General features: G+C 47.8%; 1 protein-coding gene across 7 annotated transcripts in view; it reads right to left on the bottom strand.

The window, feature by feature from the left end:
- The window catches only part of CACNA1F (calcium voltage-gated channel subunit alpha1 F), a 349,606-nt gene that overhangs the window by 157,242 nt on the left and 174,499 nt on the right, over nucleotides 1–17,865 (bottom strand). For all 7 annotated transcript variants that reach the window (XM_068248313.1, XM_068248312.1, XM_068248314.1 and 4 more), the window contains one exon: nucleotides 16,023–16,143. In XM_068248313.1, the coding sequence (XP_068104414.1) occupies nucleotides 16,023–16,143 (121 nt within the window). The remainder of the gene's footprint in view (nucleotides 1–16,022; nucleotides 16,144–17,865) is intronic.

Below are 17,865 nucleotides of genomic sequence, written 5' to 3'. Positions count from 1 at the left end.
CAGCCACCCTAGCTGAACTTGTGAACTAAGAATTTACGATACCTCTGGGTCAATCCTAATACCAGGTCTGTGAGCAATAAAGTAAACAAGGATCCTTATCTCACCCCATTTAGATGGTCTGTTTGTATTAAGGCATCTTAATGATGTATTTATGCTTGAAAAAAATATCTGTTCTCCCTTTTGATGTTGCATGTATATAAGCTGTCTGTACCACCAGCTTGCAAACTAACAGGATGTAAACCTGACGAAGGCTGCAAGGCCGAAAGCTTGTTTATTCTTATTCATTTGTAGTTAGCCAATAAATGGTATCATCCTGATTTAAAACTTCTTGAATTTAATAAAGATCTTGTCTTGGAGGGGTGGAATCTTTCAAGTGTGTTAAAAAGTCAAGAAAGTGTTCGGATGGAACGAATAAGCGCATTAGACTCTCGTGTGGCTCAGGTATGCTGTTGATAAAACCTGTGCCCCAATTTTGGGCGTTAGCAGGGTGATCAAGCAATTAAGTGTTATTTGTGGGAGAGGAAGAAAGAGAGACTGTCTGTTTCTTTGGCTTTGTTGCTCAATGGAATGGTTTTCCATTCTTCCTGGCAGCGTTGTGGAGAGCTGCTAGCAGATGACATAGGAGAGGGGATCTAATGCGAGGGAGAATGCTTTTTCCATTTATTTAGGAGGGCCTCTCCGTCAATAGGATTGTTTACGATGAATGATTGGCCGTCATTAGTTATGATGATCTTTGTAGGGAAACCCCATCTGTATGGTATTTTTTCTTCTCTGAGTCGTTTTGTAAATTCTTGGAATGTTTTCCTGTGAGCTGCAGTGGCTGCAGAAATATCTGCAAAGAATCTAATTTCCCTAAATTGCTCGGGTAGATCAGGGGGTTTCCTCAATATAGACATGAGTCTGTCCATTACATGGAAGAAGTGAAGTCTCGCAAGCACATCTCTAGGGACTGTTTCTGGGAGGCCTCTTGGCTTAGGAATTCTGTGTATCCTATTGATCAGTAGGTCAGAGTCAATAGCTCCGGGTAGCAAGATCTTAAACATTGTTGTTACAAAGTCTTGTAGTTCAGTTGTGGGGACTGACTCTGGTATGCCCTTGAATTTAATGTTGTTTCGTCTGGATCGATCTTCCTGATCAATAAGCTTACTTTTAATCCATGAGACATCCTCAGCTAGATCTGTGTGTGCTTCCACTAGTTGATTATGAGCAGTGGCAAATTCTACAGTTTTGGTTTCTAAGTGGTCTGTTCTTTCTCCTAAATCATCCACTGTTCTCTGCAGTTCGAGGGTAGCTCTGGAAATGTCTTTTTGACGGGTGGATATAAGTGAGAGAAGCATATCTTTTAAGACATTCTCAGTTACAGTGTTATTGGAGGCTGGGAATTGTGAGAGAGAGTCCAAATCCAAATCCAAATCCAAATCCAAAAAAGCTTTATTGGCAGGACCAAATACATTTAGCATTGCCAAAGCAAAACAAAACATTAACATGGGGGGGGGGGGGGGGGTCACGGACGGTTGCGGGGCCGCAGACGCGTCCTGGAACCGCCCATGAAGAAAAAGCGATCGCACTCGATTCCCTGCATCAATTGCGCTTCAAATCGATACAATCTGGGTTGAGTGTGTAGGGGCAGCTGAAGTCCTTTTCTTAGCAGAGAGAGCACCATCCTAAAGGCTGGATGGCTCTTTTGATATGCTAATGAGCCTGAGCCTAATCTGCCCCGGAGAGTCCCTGGCTTCAAGCTGTGCTGATGGCCCATCCATCAGGTATAAGGTGACAAGCACCATGGCAGAAGCAATCTAGTTGGGGGGAAGTCAGACCCACTGGCTCCCTCCCAGCAGGGGAGGTGACACCTCGCTGGCTGCTCCAAACTTCAAAGAGCCTTTGCCTGGGAATAACCTGAGTCTCATAGCATATCCATAACTTCCCAGATCTGTCATATTTCTGGGGTTCCTGAGATGGCAGCTTCGCCAAACGTGGGGGAAGTGTAGCATGAGCCCCGGTGCTGGTTCTGAGGAAGTTTCAGAACATTCTGAGGTAAGGACTGCCAGTTAGGCAGTTTGAAAATGCCCTGATGATACCACAGGGGTCCCACCCCTCATGTCTGGTATCAGGGCGCTGGGTAAATCGAGACAGACCTGAAAATGTTAATAAATCCGCCCTGACCTGTACGGTTCTGTGAGATAGAGCCCATATATGGGTAGATATGATTTCTAGCCCCCAGGACAAGGGGAGGGCTCATCTCATCTTCTAAGGGGGTGTATGGCTCCCCGCCCTCACTCCCTCCTACTGAAGCAGGGGAATAAGAATGGCAGAGGACCCAAACTCAGTGTCCTCCACCCTGAAAACACCTTGAACTCATCAGGTGCCAGCTTGAGGATATGCTGGCATCCACCTGGTCTGAACTCTGAACTCTGATTGAAACCCAGAACTCTGTTTTTCCCACAAAAAGGACATCTTTCCAGGAACTAAGTATTTTTCTCCCTTCTTTTATTTTTTATACTGGCTATTACTGTCTTAATAATTGTGATTTTAATAATTGTCTGTATATATTAATTATTTATATTGCGTGAATAAACGACTTTCTCCAAGTCATTCACTGTCCGCTACCCTGCTTATCAGCACACACAGAACTGATCCCGGGTCTCTGAAGATACGCTACTGTTTGTTTGTTGTTGGCTAGACAGAATAACGTGTGTTTAACCGTTTTATTCGCAGGATTAGTCAGTCAGTTAGTGGGCTCCACGGTCCCATGATAACCGCGGTGGTGGCAGTTTACTCTGAACCAGTGGGTGAAGTTGTAATCACCCGTGTCTCACAGGCTCCCTTCTGAGTTGTCTGCGGCTAATTCTTAACGGTTCCTGCGCATTGACTGCGACCAGAGTTCGCACGATCTGTGCGCTGGCACCGTTTAGAAGGCTAAGTGCGGTCAGCCACTAGGGCTCCTGTGACAGTGTTAGGCAGAGGTTGGGACCTGTGTTGTGCTGAAAGTATCTAAGATAGCGCTAGCGCTATCAAGACACGAACTAATTCGTTGGTGTAGCTGGAAGGCAATATATTTTTTATATATACAGAGAGACTGTGTAGCCAGTACCCCTCCCCAAAAGTTTTATTTTATTTGGCATGGAAATGTCCGGGAATTACCAGAACATGTGCCTGTCGGACCTGCAAAATCTTTGCCAAGCGAGAGGCATTGACGTCGGCCGCAGGAAACAACAGGACCTGATAGCAGACTTGTCCAGATGGGATACCCAGCAACTGCAGGAGCCGGGAGTGTCCGCTGAGGTGGATACCAGCCCATCTGACAATCGAGGGGAACCAGAGGCTGAAGATCCTAGGCGTACAGAGGTTGAGCATCCTGCGGGCCCTGTTGCAACAGTTACGCCAGAGACTGTCAGTATGGACCCCAATCCCAGAGTTTCTGAAAGTACTCGCCTGGAACCGGCCAGTACTGGACTGTCCATGGGTGCTGACCCGGTAATGCAGCAGTGTCACGGACGGTTGCGGGGCCGCAGGCGCGTCCTGGAACCGCCCGTGAAGAAAAAGCAATCGCACTCGATTCCCTGCATCGATTGCGCTTCAAATCGGTACAATCTGGGTTGAGTGTGTAGGGACAGCTGAAGTCCTTTTCTTAGCAAAGAGAGCACCATCCTAAAGGCTGGATGGCTCTTTTGATATGCTAATGAGCCTGAGCCTAATCTGCCCCAGAGAGTCCCTGGCTTCAAGCTGTGCTGATGGCCCATCCATCAGGTATAAGGTGACAAGCACCATGGCAGAAGCAATCTAGTTGGGCTAAAAGCCAGACCCACTGGCTCATTCCCAGCAGGGGAGGCGACACCTCGCTGGCTGCTCCAAACTTCAAAGAGCCTTTGCCTGGGAATAACCTGAGTCTCATAGCAAATCCATAACTTCCCAGATCTGTCATATTTCTGGGGTTCCTGAGATGGCAGCTTCGCCAAACGTGGGGGAAGTGTAGCATGAGCCCCGGTGCTGGTTCTGAGGAAGTTTCAGAACATTCTGAGGTAAGGACTGCCAGTTAGGCAGTTTGAAAGTGCCTGATGATACCACAGGGGTCCCACCCCTCATGTCTGGTATCAGGGCGCTGGGTAAATCGAGACAGACCTGAAAATGTTAATAAATCTGCCCTGACCTGTACGGTTCGGTGAGATAGAGCCCATATATGGGTAGATATGATTTCTAGCCCCCAGGATAAGGGGAGGGCTCATCTCATCTTCTAAGGGGGTGTATGGCTCCCCGCCCTCACTCCCTCCTACTGAAGCAGGGGCATAAGAATGGCAGAGGACCCAAACTCAGGGTCCTCCACACTGAAACATCTTGAACTCATGAGATGCCAGCTTGAGGATATGCTGGCATCCACCTGGTCTGAACTCTGAACTCAAATTGAAACCCAGAACTCTGTTTTCCCACAAAAAGGACAACTTTCCAGGAACTAAGTATTTTTCTCCCTTCTTTTATTTTTTATACTGGCTATTACTGTCTTAATAATTGTGATTTTAATAATTGTCTGTATATATTAATTATTTATATTGCGTGAATAAACGACTTTCTCCAAGTCATTCACTTTCCGCTACCCTGCTTATCAGCACACACAGAACTGATCCCGGCTCTCTGAAGATACGCTACTGTTTGTTTGTTGTTGGCTAGACAGAATAACGTGTGTTTAACCGTTTTATTCGCAGGATTAGTCAGTCAGTTAGTGGGCTCCACGGTCCCATGATAACCGCGGTGGTGGCAGTTTACTCTGAACCAGTAGGTGAAGTTGTAATCACCCGTGTCTCACAGGCTCCCTTCTGAGTTGTCCGCGGCCAATTCTTAACTGTTCCTGCGCATTGACTGCGACCAGAGTTCGCACGATCCGTGCGCTGGCACCGTTTAGAAGGCTAAGTGCGGTCAGTCACTAGGGCTCCTGTGACAGTGTTAGGCAGCGGTTGGGACCTGTGTTGTGCTGAAAGTATCTGCGATAGCGCTAGCTCTATCGAGAAACGAACTAATTCGTTGGTGTAGCTGGAAGGCAATATATTTTTTATATATACAGAGAGACTGTGTAGCCAGTACCCCTCCCCAAAAGTTTTATTTTATTTGGCGTGGAAAAGTCCGGGAACTACAAGAAAATGTGCCTGGCGGACCTGCAAAATCTTTGCCAAGAGAGAGGCATTGATGTCGGCCGCAAGAAACAAGGGGACCTGGTAACGGAATTGTTTCAATGGGATACCCAGCAACTGCAGGAGCTGGATGTGTCTGCTGAGGTAGACGCTGACCCATCTGACTCAAGGCAAGGGGAACCAGAGACTGAGACTCCTGACCGTACAGAGGTTGTGCATCCTGAGGGCCCTGCATCAACAGTTACGCAGGAGAATGCCAGTGTGGACCCCAATCCCAGAGTTTCTGAAAGTACTCGCCTGGAACCGGCCAGTACTGGACTGTCCGTTTGTACTGATCCGCTAATGCAGCAGGCATTACAAAAGCTGATGGACACTGACCTGGACAAGTACCTGCAGTACATGCGTGAAGAGCGCCAAATGCGGGAGGAACGGGAGCGGCAAGCTGCTGCTGCTGCTGCTGCTGCTGAACGCCACGCAGAGAGGGATGCCGCTGAGCGAGAACGGGAGCGCCAATCTGCAGAGGCGCGGGAGAGACGACAGCATGAGCTCAACATGGCAAAGGTTCAACAGGCCAGCCGGAGTTCACCGCCCAGCCTCCCTGCTGAAGGAGCTGCACCACCCGTAAGTGCAAAATTTAAATTTGCTAATATTGAAAAAGACACAGACATTGACTTGTTTTTGCGGTCTTTTGAAAAAGCATGCCGTCAGTATCGTCTGTCCCAAGACCAGTGGGCCAGACATCTGACACCTTTGCTGCGCTACAAAGCGCTTGATGCCTTCGCAGAATTGCCTGCGGAGAAGGATAATGATTATGCTGCTATAAAAGACGCTATCATTACTAAGTACCAGCTGACGCCAGAAGCCTATCGGAAAAAGTTCAGGCCTGGCAGAAAAAGCCTTCTGATTCGTACCGAGATGTGGCCAGCAGCTTGCTCACCACACTACGCCAGTGGACTCTAGGCCTCACCAAAGGGTCTTATGGCGTCCTGGAGGACTTGATAGTCCTCGAACAATTTCTGAACATTTGCCCTGCTGATGTACGACAGTTTGTGTTAGAACGCAGGCCGGCTTCAGCCACTGTCGCTGCAGACCTTGCTGAGACTTTTGCAACTACCCGGGTGGCTGATACCCGCAGAACTGTCCCATCCAGCTGGAGAGGAGGTCAGCCCAATACCTCGGCAGACCCTCCTGCCCCTGTGAGCCGTCCGCCACAGAGGCCACCCAGCGCAGCTGCTGCACCCAGGCCTGCAGCGCCTGGAGAGGTCACCTGTCACTACTGCCGCCAGCCCGGACACATGAAATTCGACTGTCCGGAGCGGAGACAGACACCACCAGCACCTGGATCATCTGCATCACCTGCACCTCACCCACAGCAGAGGCAACCCGCCAGCGAACCACAGCCCGGATCATCAGATTTTGTCCTGTTTGCCCGCGGAAAGGAAATCCACGACCGAACCGACCAGCAGCAACTTGTTAGAGTGAACGGCAAAGTTGTCACCGGATTTCGAGACACCGGAGCTGACATCACGTTAGTTCACTCACACCTTGTGCCAAAGGAGAGCATCAGCTCCAGCCGATCCCTTGCCCTTACTGGAGTAGAGGGCACCCTTTTTCACATAGCCCACGCGACAGTGAAGCTGGATTGGGGATAAGGGATCCACGAAAGGGTTGTTGGGGGTTATGAAGGATCTCCCAGTCCCTGTGTTGCTGGGGACTGATTTTGGCAAGCTTGTGTCCTACTATGAACCTGCTACGACCGCCTTGTCGCTCACGGAAGGAGACGGACTCTCCACCCACCACCAGGTACTTTATACACTTGGGGGAGCACCAGGGGGAGGCGGGTTGAATGTGCCCAGTTCAAGGGTATCAGGTTCAATAGTGCCTGCTTCAAAGGCACCTGAGTTTGATGTACAGACTGTCTGTTGTGATGATGCTGTAACTGTACCTGAGTTTACTGTACAACCTGTCTGTAATGAAAAAATGTCTATACCTGTCAATGACATTACTGCATGCAATGATGACTTGAGTAATGTCCGTCTGTGCCATTCTGACAGTGTACCTGTGCTAGCAGTACCGCGCAGCTGCACTGCTCAGAACCCGAGCTCAGAACAGGTGGAGGGGGTTCCGGCCTCCTCCCCCTCCTCTGACCGCAGGGATGAGACCTTTCAGCCGCTGGCCTCGTGTGACATGAGCCAGTTGGCTGAAACTGACAGCGCCGTATTCTCAGCCGCACTACAACGTGACCCAAGCCTGGAGGTGCTCAGGCAGCAAGCCGCTGAGCCCCTCGCAGACGGGGCCGCTTTCAAGGTGTACTGGGAAGGTGGGAGACTGTACAGTGAGTCTGTACAGCCCCCTACAGGTAGATCCCACGCGAATACCAAATGGCTTGTGGTCCCGAGTGCGTTCAGGGGACATGTGCTGAAATCCGCACATGGTACTCCTCTGACAGGGCACTCGGGTGTCCGCAAGACACTTGCCGGTATTCGGAACCAGTTTTATTGGCCCCGGATGAACAGGGATGTAGCAAACTACTGCAGGGCATGTGCCGTCTCTCAGGAGCTGGGAAGGTCCAGGGATTCCCGCGGGGTTCCCTTAGGCCCACAGCCACTTAGCAGGGGAACCCTGCGTGGGCTGGCAGTTGACCTAACCAACGCACTGCCCGTTGTCAGCAGTCCCGGCAGACACCACGTCCGACTGCAGTGGCGCAAACGCCCTGTCCAGAACGGTCCATGTCGGGTCAACCCTGAGGGTAGCAGACCGCGACCGGTCCAGGGGAACCGAGCCACAGGCTCCAATAGGTTTTCCCGCCGTACCGGCAACTCGAGGCCCGTCAGCCAGGTTAGCGGCGCCGCCACACATCTTGCTGATGCATGTCTATCTGCCTTCTCCCCAGGGGGTGCTGTCACGGACGGTTGCGGGGCCGCAGACGCGTCCTGGAACCGCCCATGAAGAAAAAGCGATCGCACTCGATTCCCTGCATCGATTGCGCTTCAAATCGATACAATCTGGGTTGAGTGTGTAGGGGCAGCTGAAGTTCTTTTCTTAGCAGAGAGAGCACCATCCTAAAGGCTGGATGGCTCTTTTGATATGCTAATGAGCCTGAGCCTAATCTGCCCCGGAGAGTCCCTGGCTTCAAGCTGTGCTGATGGCCCATCCATCAGGTATAAGGTGACAAGCACCATGGCAGAAGCAATCTAGTTGGGGGGAAGCCAGACCCACTGGCTCCCTCCCAGCAGGGGAGGTGACACCTCGCTGGCTGCTCCAAACTTCAAAGAGCCTTTGCCTGGGAATAACCTGAGTCTCATAGCATATCCATAACTTCCCAGATCTGTCATATTTCTGGGGTTCCTGAGATGGCAGCTTCGCCAAACGTGGGGGAAGTGTAGCATGAGCCCCGGTGCTGGTTCTGAGGAAGTTTCAGAACATTCTGAGGTAAGGACTGCCAGTTAGGCAGTTTGAAAATGCCCTGATGATACCACAGGGGTCCCACCCCTCATGTCTGGTATCAGGGCGCTGGGTAAATCGAGACAGACCTGAAAATGTTAATAAATCCGCCCTGACCTGTACGGTTCTGTGAGATAGAGCACATATATGGGTAGATATGATTTCTAGCCCCCAGGACAAGGGGAGGGCTCATCTCATCTTCTAAGGGGGTGTATGGCTCCCCGCCCTCACTCCCTCCTACTGAAGCAGGGGCATAAGAATGGCAGAGGACCCAAACTCAGTGTCCTCCACCCTGAAAACACCTTGAACTCATCAGGTGCCAGCTTGAGGATATGCTGGCATCCACCTGGTCTGAACTCTGAACTCTGATTGAAACCCAGAACTCTGTTTTTCCCACAAAAAGGACATCTTTCCAGGAACTAAGTATTTTTCTCCCTTCTTTTATTTTTTATACTGGCTATTACTGTCTTAATAATTGTGATTTTAATAATTGTCTGTATATATTAATTATTTATATTGCATGAATAAACGACTTTCTCCAAGTCATTCACTGTCCGCTACCCTGCTTATCAGCACACACAGAACTGATCCCGGGTCTCTGAAGATACGCTACTGTTTGTTTGTTGTTGGCTAGACAGAATAACGTGTGTTTAACCGTTTTATTCGCAGGATTAGTCAGTCAGTTAGTGGGCTCCACGGTCCCATGATAACCGCGGTGGTGGCAGTTTACTCTGAACCAGTGGGTGAAGTTGTAATCACCCGTGTCTCACAGGCTCCCTTCTGAGTTGTCTGCGGCTAATTCTTAACGGTTCCTGCGCATTGACTGCGACCAGAGTTCGCACGATCTGTGCGCTGGCACCGTTTAGAAGGCTAAGTGCGGTCAGCCACTAGGGCTCCTGTGACAGGGGGATTGTGGGAATAAGGGAAGGATAAAGGGGGTTGGGGTATATAGTCCATAGGTGTGTGGAGGATGTAACGGACAGCATGGGGGACTGGGATATACAGTCCATAGGGGGGTATTGGGGGGAATACAGTCCATGTGGTATCATGTTCCTCTCAGTTGGTGGCAGGCTGTGACATATCGGGCAGCTATTTGCACGGTTGTTTCCTCCTCCCCCAGTAGGATGTAGAGTTTCCTCTCTTCATCTGTGGAGGTAAAATCCTGGATGTGGGCGGAGAGTCTCTGGAAGTGGGCGGTCCTCACAGGTGCGTATTTGCTGCAGTGTAGCAGGAAGTGGGCCTCATCCTCCAAGACCTCCTGGTCGCATTGTCTGCACAGTCTCTCCTCCCGGGGCTTCCATGTCTGTCTGTGCCGCCCTGTCTCTATCTCCAGGCTGTGGGCACTCAGACGGTACAAACTCAAGACCTGTCTGTCTTTGTGGTGATGTAGCCTCTCCAGATATGGAGCCATTGTATACTCTCTCTGTAGTTATTGATAGACAGTAAGTTTCTTGGAATTCTTTATGTCACTTCTCCATTCCTCTATGTATCGTTCCTTGCAGCTTTCTATAGTCCGTTTTATTTGGGCTTTTGTCAGCCTGTGTTGGTGGCCTTGGCTAGGCTGGCTGCTGATGCTTTGCTTGAGAGCGCGTGGTATGGCCTCGCCCCCCTGGCTCAGTGAGGCTTTATGGGGGTAAGTGCTGGGGTTGCTGCTCTGTATATGCGCCCAGTATGAGAGTGCCCTCTGCTGGATAGTAAGCCATAGTGGGAACCTGCCTAGCTCTGCCCGGCAAGCTGAGTTTGAAGTGCTTTGATGGACTTGGAGGAGATACTTGCAGAACTCTAGATGGAAGATTTCTGTTGGGCTGGAGTCCCATTTTGATTGGACAGGGTAGGTGACCGGGCCCCATACCTCACTGCTATAGAGCAGGATTGGGGTGATGATGCTGTTGAATATCTTTGCCCACACTCTCACTGGTGGTTTTAGGTGGTAAAGCTGTCTTCTGATGGCATAAAATGCTCTGCAGGCTGTCTTTCAGGGCCTGTACTGCTGGTTTAAAGCTTCCTGATTGGTTGATCTCCAGCCCCAGGTAGGTGTAGCTGTTAGTGGACACTAGTGGGGAGCCATTTAATATAAATGAGGAGGTGGGGGTTTTATTTCCATTCTTCCTCTGGAACACCATCACTTTTGTCTTCTTTGGCCATGCCCATGTGGTACAGAAAGTCTCCAATACTGACAGGCTGTCCTGTAGTCCTTTCTCTGTTGGGGAGAGCAGCACAAGGTCATCTGCATACAGCAGGAACTTCACCTCACGGTCATGCAGGAGGAGGCCTGGAGCTGGGGAGGATTCCAGGGCTACAGCCAGTTGATTAATGTATATGTTAAAGAGTGTTGGGCTCAGACTGCAGCCCTGCCTGACTCCTCGACCCTGCTTGAAGAACGCACTTCTCTTCCCATCTACTTTCACACTGCATTGGTTCCCAGTATATGAACTCTTGATGACATCATAGGTTTTTCCTCCTATTCCACTCTCTAGGAGTTTTAGGAAAAGGCCTGGGTGCCACACTGAGTCAAACGCCTTCTTAAAATCAACAAAGCAAGCGTGTATTTTGCCACGTGAGCTGTGGACATGGGTCTTGATGAGGCTGTGCAGTGTGTAGATGTGGTCGGTTGTGCGGTGGTTTGGCATGAACCCGGCTTGGCTTTTGCTGGGTACGTCTTGCTGTGTGAGGAAGGAGAGGATCCTCTTATTGGTGATGCTGTTAAACAGTTTCCCCAGTGTGTTGCTGACACAGATTCCTCAGTCCCCCCCCCCCCCCCCCCCCCCCCCCCGTCTGATGTATGTTTTGCTTATTTGATGTAGCAGTTGTCAATAAAGATTTGTTTTCATCTGAAAATGTTTTTTGGTTTTTTTAATCAGGGGTAAAAAACGCCTCTCAAAAGCGCATTGCTATTTGCGTCTATGCACTAAAAAAAACGCACCCATTCACTTGCATTGCTGTGTGCTTCAGAGCACAATGCACAGAAATGCCTCTCAAATGGACAGTAAAGTGCATAGCTGTGAACGTGGTACATTAAATGAATGTAGAAAGCTGTACCTAGCAAAGCGCACAGCGCAATGCGCTGTGAAAAGTGTACAGCAACGTCCCTAGTGTGAAGGAGGCCTTACAAAGAACTGTCCCTCTTCCTATGCCTCACCCTTAACCCCCCTGGTGTCACCTAACCCTAAGCCCACTTGCCACAGCCCCCCCCCCCGGTGGTGCCAAAAACCTTAACCTCCCCCCCTCCCGCCACGGAGTTGGGTTTTGCGGCAATGAGTGTAAAGTTAGGTGCAGGCGTCTTCCTGTGCTCCTAACACTCACCCCCGGGGTCGTCTAACCCTTAACCTTCCCACCTTCTTGTAGCACCTAGCTATAACCCCCCACTGGTGGCACCTAAACCATAACCTCCCACCCAGCTCGCTATGCAAAGCTGCAATTAGCATAGAGGGAAGACTCAGCGCTCACATCTCCCCTCATTGCTGCAAATCACAGCTTTTATAATGGAAGCCTATGGAGCCGCCCCTTTTTCCTGTTTTGCATAGCCATATCAGCAATCTTTGTCTGCCTCTTACAGTTCATTTCTCTGGCTACATGTATGCAAATACAAGTGTTATTACGGCAAAGGGTCGGGAATACAGGCAAGGAATGAAAACAGGGACTTATGCTGCAGCTGCATGTATAGAAACAGCCTTCAGTGTTTTTGTTAAGAGATGACTTTGTTGCTGCAATGCTACTGCTGCTATTAGACAAAACATTGTATAACTATCAAAGTCCCACTTGATCGATTATTGATTGTTTTAATTATCAAACACTGATTAAGAAAGGCAGTTTTTTTACTCAATGAAGTGCATCAAGAGTGCAGAATGGGAACGGTGCACAATCGATGGCCGCTTTGAGCAGTACAAAGCAAGAAATGGTCGAGTTCTATTCGGTATTGAATCAGATCTGTGCCATAATTTGCTCCACTGTTACAAAGTGGTAATGCAGGTAATGACCATTTTTAGGTAAATGCTGATTGCTTACCTTATCTACCACAAGTCTAAGGCTGTTTTCACAGTGGGACGTTACAGGCGCACGTTACAGCAGCCTGTAACGCACCCCCACCGCACAGCAATGAAAAATCAATGGGCTGTTCACAGTGCCCACGTTGCGTTACACAGTAACGCTTCACGTCAAGACAACATACTGCATGCAGTACTATATACGCGGCTAAGCCGCGTTAGACTGTTTGCACATGCTCAGTACAGGTGGTCTTTTTTATTTTAGGGGCGGAGAGGAGATGGGGAGAGGCCGCTACGTAGCCAGGCACATGGCTACTTTATATTCACTGCACTTGCAGTGTTTACTTCCAGGAGCGGCCGCTGATTGGCTGGCGGGACCACGTGATGCGGAGAGCTCTGCTCACGTGGTCTCCGCAGCGCCTCCGACAGAGCAGGCGCACCAAGAGCTGCTTGTAACGCGGCACTTGGCAGCTTCCTGCTCCAACACCACCAGGCGTTGCGTTAGGGGCACGTTATGTGCCCTATAACGTCCCCTGAACGCAACGTCCTGGTGCGTAAGTAGCCTAACAGTTGATGGCCTACGAGTAGTATAAAAGTAGGTGCAACTTTTTGAAATGTCATTTTATTGAGCGTAGCTAGTTCAAAGTGACATAGAAGTAAAAAACAACAACTTATGATATAATGAATTGTAAGTGTCGTACGGATAATTAATAGAACATTAGTAGAAAAGAGTCTCATATTTTTATTTTCAGTTATATATTTTTTTATATACTATTCCATCATTCTGTCATATATGCAATTTACAACTCACACTCTGGCCCATATGCAATTCATTTTTTCACCTGCTTTTTCTCCTGGGTGATATTTTCAAAATTTGTCAATAAAATACATTTTAAACAACCAAGTAAGCAAGAAAATACACAAAATAATTTTGATAATTCTTTTTCACCAACCTTTTGGTACCTTTTCAGTTGCAAAGGGTTGAAAAGTTATTTTAAATAGAAAATGAAAAATGATCTCCTAGGAGAAAACTCAGGTGAAAAAGTGAATTGCATATGGCCCTCTGTATTTTAAACAATGAAACAGAGCAGAGCTAATGACTCTTTGAACTTCCCTGCAGTAAAACCTTATCTGAAGCTGTGCCTCACTTTTTCTTTGATGTATAAGGTACTCAGAAAACAGCACTGTAGCCGACCCAAATTGGGTCAGAGCTCAGAGAAGCTCTTTTGCATAGATAACAAATGACATTTCTTAACTCTTCCTGTACTGGAAACAATATGAGGCCCTTTCATATGAGACAATATGAGATTTCTTTACAACTACTGTAATGTATTTTTTAGCTGTACTACACATACAATTCATTAATTCATACGTTTATTTTCACTTCAGATTCCCTTTAAAGAGTAACTGTCAGGCTGCAGAAGCTAATGTAAACCTCTATTCTCCTGTGTTAAACAGTTTAGAAGGAAGCCCAAAAGCCATTAGTGAAGATAAAAATCTCAGTTACCTTTGATGTGTGCTTATCAGCAAGTCTGTTATAGACCCATAAGGACGCAAGCCGCATACTAAACTGCAAAGCATTCTGGGGCCCTCCCCTCGCCTGCTAATGAGACGTTACAGAAGCTTGTAATCAGTCCAGCGTGTAGCACTGATAAATCTCGGGGCAGAGTACTCTGCAGGAGTCAGCTATTGTTCCTAGCCACATGGCTCATTAATATTCACTGCACACTGTGTTGTTCAAGTAGGAGCTTATCTGTGATCAGGAAGCAGGCAGGACATGACGACACATTTGACAGAAAAACATGGAGCCTGCCATGAGCTGTCAGGAGCATCTATCTCTGCATATACTATATACAAATTCTGTGAAATCCAAACGTGGACAGTGAAATGCATATGTAATGTAAGTACAGCCAATCTTTAGCTACTGATATATGTGTTTATTTTCTCTGAGACCTTATACCTAACAGCTCCTCTTTAAACCATTAGGTACCAGCAGTCTCTGGCCCCTTAAAGTGGTCTAACACCCAGCATTTCAACTTTGGTTTAAAAGATTGCTTACAGCTTAGAAACTATTATGCCAGATTTATTTTTTTAGCAGAAATGTACTGAATGGGTTAAACATGACAATTTAGTGTTGCATTTAGCTAGAAATCCATGTCAGTGCTGAGGTTTAGATACAAATGTATCTATTTACAATGTAAATAAACAAACGCCTCTCTGAGAGAGCACAGAGGGCTTCTCAGACAGGCTTTTCAGAGGTCTATTTGCATTCCAAACAAAGATACATTTGTATCTAAACCTCAGCAATGGATGCGGATTTCTAGCTAAATGCAACACTAAAATGTCATGTTTAACCCATTCAGTGAATTTCTGCTTAAAGAGTAACTGTCAGGCTGCAGAAGCTAATTTAAACCTCTATGCTCCTGTGTTAAACAGTTTAGAAGGAAGCCCAAAAGCAATTAGTGAAGATAAAAATCTCAGTTACCTTTGATGTGTGCTTATCAGCAAGTCTGTTATTCTTAAGAAGACGCAAGCCGCATTCCATACTGCAAAGCATTCTGGGGCTCTCCCCTCGGCTGCTAATGAGACGTTACAGCAGCTTGTAATTGCGTAGCACTGATAAATCTCGGGCAGAGTACACTGCAGGAGTCAGCTATTGTTCCTAGCCACATGGCTCATTAATATTCACTGCACACTGTGTTGTTCAAGTAAGAGCTTATCTGTGATCAGGAAGCAGGCAGGACATGACAACACATTTGACAGAAAAACATGGAGCCTGCCATGAGCTGTCAGGAGCATCTATCTCTGCATATACTATATACAAATTCTGTGAAATCCAAACGTGGACAGTGAAATGCATATGTAATGTAAGTACAGCCAATCTTTAGCTACTGATATATGTGTTTATTTTCTCTGAGACCTTATACCTAACAGCTCCTCTTTAAAAAAAATCTGGCATAATAGTTTCTAAGCTGTAAGCAATCTTTTAAAGCAAGTTGAAATGCTGGGTGTTAGACCACTTTAAGGACCAGAAACTGCTGGTACCAAAAACCACTGCATACTGACGAATCACTGTACATAACTGCTGCTCTCGCCGGTCACGCTGCTCTCTCACCGCTGCAGGCCCCTCTCTCTGCCATCGCTATGACGGTAGAGCTCTGTAGGCCAGTCAGGAGCCGCTTTCATTGGCTCCTGACCCTGCCCATCAATGTAAGCAAATGGGATTGGTGTACAGCGGTCAGGAGCCAATTTAAGCGGCTTCTGACCTGCTCACATAGCTCTGCCGTCTTATAGACGGCAGAGAGAGGGAATTGCAGCGGTGAGAGTATAACGCGTTTCGGCGTAGCAGCAGGGACGCGGAATACCGAAGCAGTGAAATCTACGTCCTGTCAGAGCCGTAGCATCATCTGCAGGACGTAGATTCGAACGGCTTTGGTTCAGAAGCAGTTAATATCATTGCTGTGCAACAGGATACAGTTACCACAAATGAAGAGGATGATAAAATACACACAGACCAACATTCCAGGGAAAAACGGCCCCCCATACGCCATGATCCCATCATACATCACTGCGTTCCAGTCCTCGCCTGTCAGAATCTACAACAGAAACAAGAGGAGAGAAAAAGTAATGGCTATGTGACCAGGTGGTTATTCCAGAAAAAAAAACACTCAACACATTAAATGCAAACATACATATGTGCTATCTAATCCAGATAAGAAGCCACATTATTTTTATTAAAGGAAATCTGAAGTGAGAGACATATGAAGGCTGCCATGTTTCTTTTAAAACAATGCCTGGCTGTCCTGTTGATCCTCTGCCTCTAATACAGTACTTTTAGCCACAGATCCTGTACAAGCATGCGGATCACGTTTCTGACAAAACAGAAGCTTGCCTTTTTAAAACAGAAGGTATCTGTAATTGTTCAGATTGGAGTGAGCATATGATGTCTCCCACAATGGATCACTGCTGAATATGTAAATTTTCCCTTTGTTGTCCCTGTAAGCTAAACAGACCAACAGAACCACAATAATCCAACATACATACAGATGTTTCAGACTGGTTGGTCCTCATCAGTGCATGGCATGGATTAATGTGGCTCTATGTGGTAGGACTTGAAACACCCAGAGTTATACACTACCCAGCAAGCTCATGGTGAGCCAGAACTCCCAGGAGCTTGCTGGGCAATCTATGTTTCTGACAAATCTCTGACACTAAAAAAAAAAAAAACTTTGGCTGCAAGCAAAGCAGGAAGTGGGGCTCTCTAGCGCTCACTTCCTGTGGCCGAAAATTGTTTTGCGCAAAAATGTAATGAAAAAATTAGGTTCCGAGCATGCGCACTGCAACGCAAAACTTACATGACTTCCGGTTTGCCAGGGCACTTCTGGGGGATCGCGTCGCACCGCGCCAGGTATGAAATGCCCCATAGACTTTTATTGGTGTAGCGTTACCCTGCGGCAAAACAGGGTAACGCACCGCGCCAATGTGAAAGGGGGCTAAAGTGTACCTGAGCTAAAGCTCAGGTACAAAAAGAGAAACTTCTGTCTGTAAAGACCATGCAGATCATGACTTTACATTCTGTCACTGCAAACAGACACAAGGAACTAGCAAATTAATACATGTCTGAATGGATCCTATGTTTAACATAAGATCCATCGACGTGTCTGTTCCTCTATCATGATCCGTTTCTGAAATGGACTTATTTAGAGTGTAGTGCATACATGTCAAACTACGGCCTGTGGGCCAAAACCATCAGATTTGGCCCACAAATGGTTTCCCCACTTTTCGATATGTTTGTCCTGCTGTATACCACAAGGGAAGCTATATTGAAGGTGAAGCCTTAGAGTACTAGGGAAGCCCTAGAGTACTAGACACCAAGGGGTAGAGACCAGTGAACTGTATAAGAGAGGACCACTAAACATCAGGGAACTGTACAGGGTAGGAAAGGGGGCAACTCGACACCAAGGAACTGTGTAGGAGAGGGAGATAGGGGAGCGCTAGATACCAAAAAACTGTATAGGCCCTATTCAGTTCCTTGGTATCTAGCGCCCCCTCTCCTACACAGTTCCCTGGTGTCTATTGGCATATAATATAGGAGAGGGAGGACCACTACACACAAGGTAATTCTATAGGAAAGGGAAGGAGGACCACTGGACACCAGGAAACTGTATAGGTAAGGGAGGAGGCATTAGACAGTGTATAGGGGAGGGAAGGGGCCACTAGACCCCAGGGAACTGTATAGGGGAGCGAGCAGCGATCATTGGATACCAGGGATACCAGGCAACTTTCTATGGGAGGACAGTGGCCGCTAGAAATTAAAG

This window comes from Hyperolius riggenbachi, chromosome 8 (genome assembly GCF_040937935.1).
Source record: "Hyperolius riggenbachi isolate aHypRig1 chromosome 8, aHypRig1.pri, whole genome shotgun sequence".
NCBI classification, from domain to species: Eukaryota; Metazoa; Chordata; class Amphibia; order Anura; family Hyperoliidae; genus Hyperolius; species Hyperolius riggenbachi.
This window is presented reverse-complemented; position numbering and strand designations above follow the sequence as displayed.